General features: G+C 29.9%; 1 protein-coding gene across 2 annotated transcripts in view; it reads right to left on the bottom strand.

The window, feature by feature from the left end:
* Positions 1-896, bottom strand: part of LOC106867682 (prostaglandin G/H synthase 2) — a 75,343-nt gene that overhangs the window by 43,678 nt on the left and 30,769 nt on the right. For both annotated transcript variants that reach the window (XM_052977213.1, XM_014912623.2), the window contains exon 2: positions 284-436. In XM_052977213.1, the coding sequence (XP_052833173.1) occupies positions 284-335 (52 nt within the window). In that variant the 5' untranslated portion in view covers positions 336-436. The remainder of the gene's footprint in view (positions 1-283; positions 437-896) is intronic.

Below are 896 nucleotides of genomic sequence, written 5' to 3'. Positions count from 1 at the left end.
GCCTCCCACTTTCTCCCTATTTACAGTTGGGTCACATTCGATTTTTTTTTTTTTCACAAGTAGCCATATTTTTTTGTACCTGATGAATTACTGAGACAAGTTATTTTCAAATTTATATCACAAGCAAAGACCTGCTTACCTGTGAACTTCCTATGAACTTTAAGTTGTACGTTTGTGTATTTAAAGAACTGTATAACAATCTTGCATGCGCATCTGTACACAGACACACCACTACAACTACTACTACTGATTTCTATTAAAATTAAAAGCAATTCATAATTACCATTTACCAATGCCGTCAGCATTATTAGAGATACTGTGTAGATTAAGATCATTTTCTGTTCCTGGTTTGTTTAACCTGACTTTGAATTTTCGTTGTATTTTTCTTATTGATTTTTTGCTTGGTTTTTTTTTTTGGTTTTCCCTCTAAGAAAATCTGGGAACAAAGAAATCAGAATAAGAAATGTTTGTTATAATACTGAAATTTATAAAAGAATGATTTTATATAATATATATATAAAATTAATTTACAAAGGTATCGTTAATTCTATCATTATCCAATGCAACTATTTTAAGAATGCTAATAACAGAATCAACAATACAGGTAACAGCAGGTCAAAAAATAGCATTTAAATAGCCGAGGGATTAAAATTAATCAAAGGACATACTTAGTATGTCTACCTGCTTGAAATAGCAGTCAAAACTCGTTATTAAATCGCCAAAAATACACTGGTGATACCTACAGAAATCAAACAAAGGTAAATTTGGTTAAGACAATCTACTTACATACATTTAAGTATTTGGATTCACCTTTAAATGTATGTAAGTAGATTGTCTTAACCAAATTTGCCTTCGTTTGATTTCTGTAGTTATCACCAGTGTATTTTTGGCGATTT

Source organism: Octopus bimaculoides, chromosome 27, assembly GCF_001194135.2.
Source record: "Octopus bimaculoides isolate UCB-OBI-ISO-001 chromosome 27, ASM119413v2, whole genome shotgun sequence".
NCBI lineage: Eukaryota > Metazoa > Mollusca > Cephalopoda > Octopoda > Octopodidae > Octopus > Octopus bimaculoides.
The sequence above is the reverse complement of the archived record's forward strand: the minus strand, read 5'-3'. Positions and strand labels throughout refer to the sequence as shown.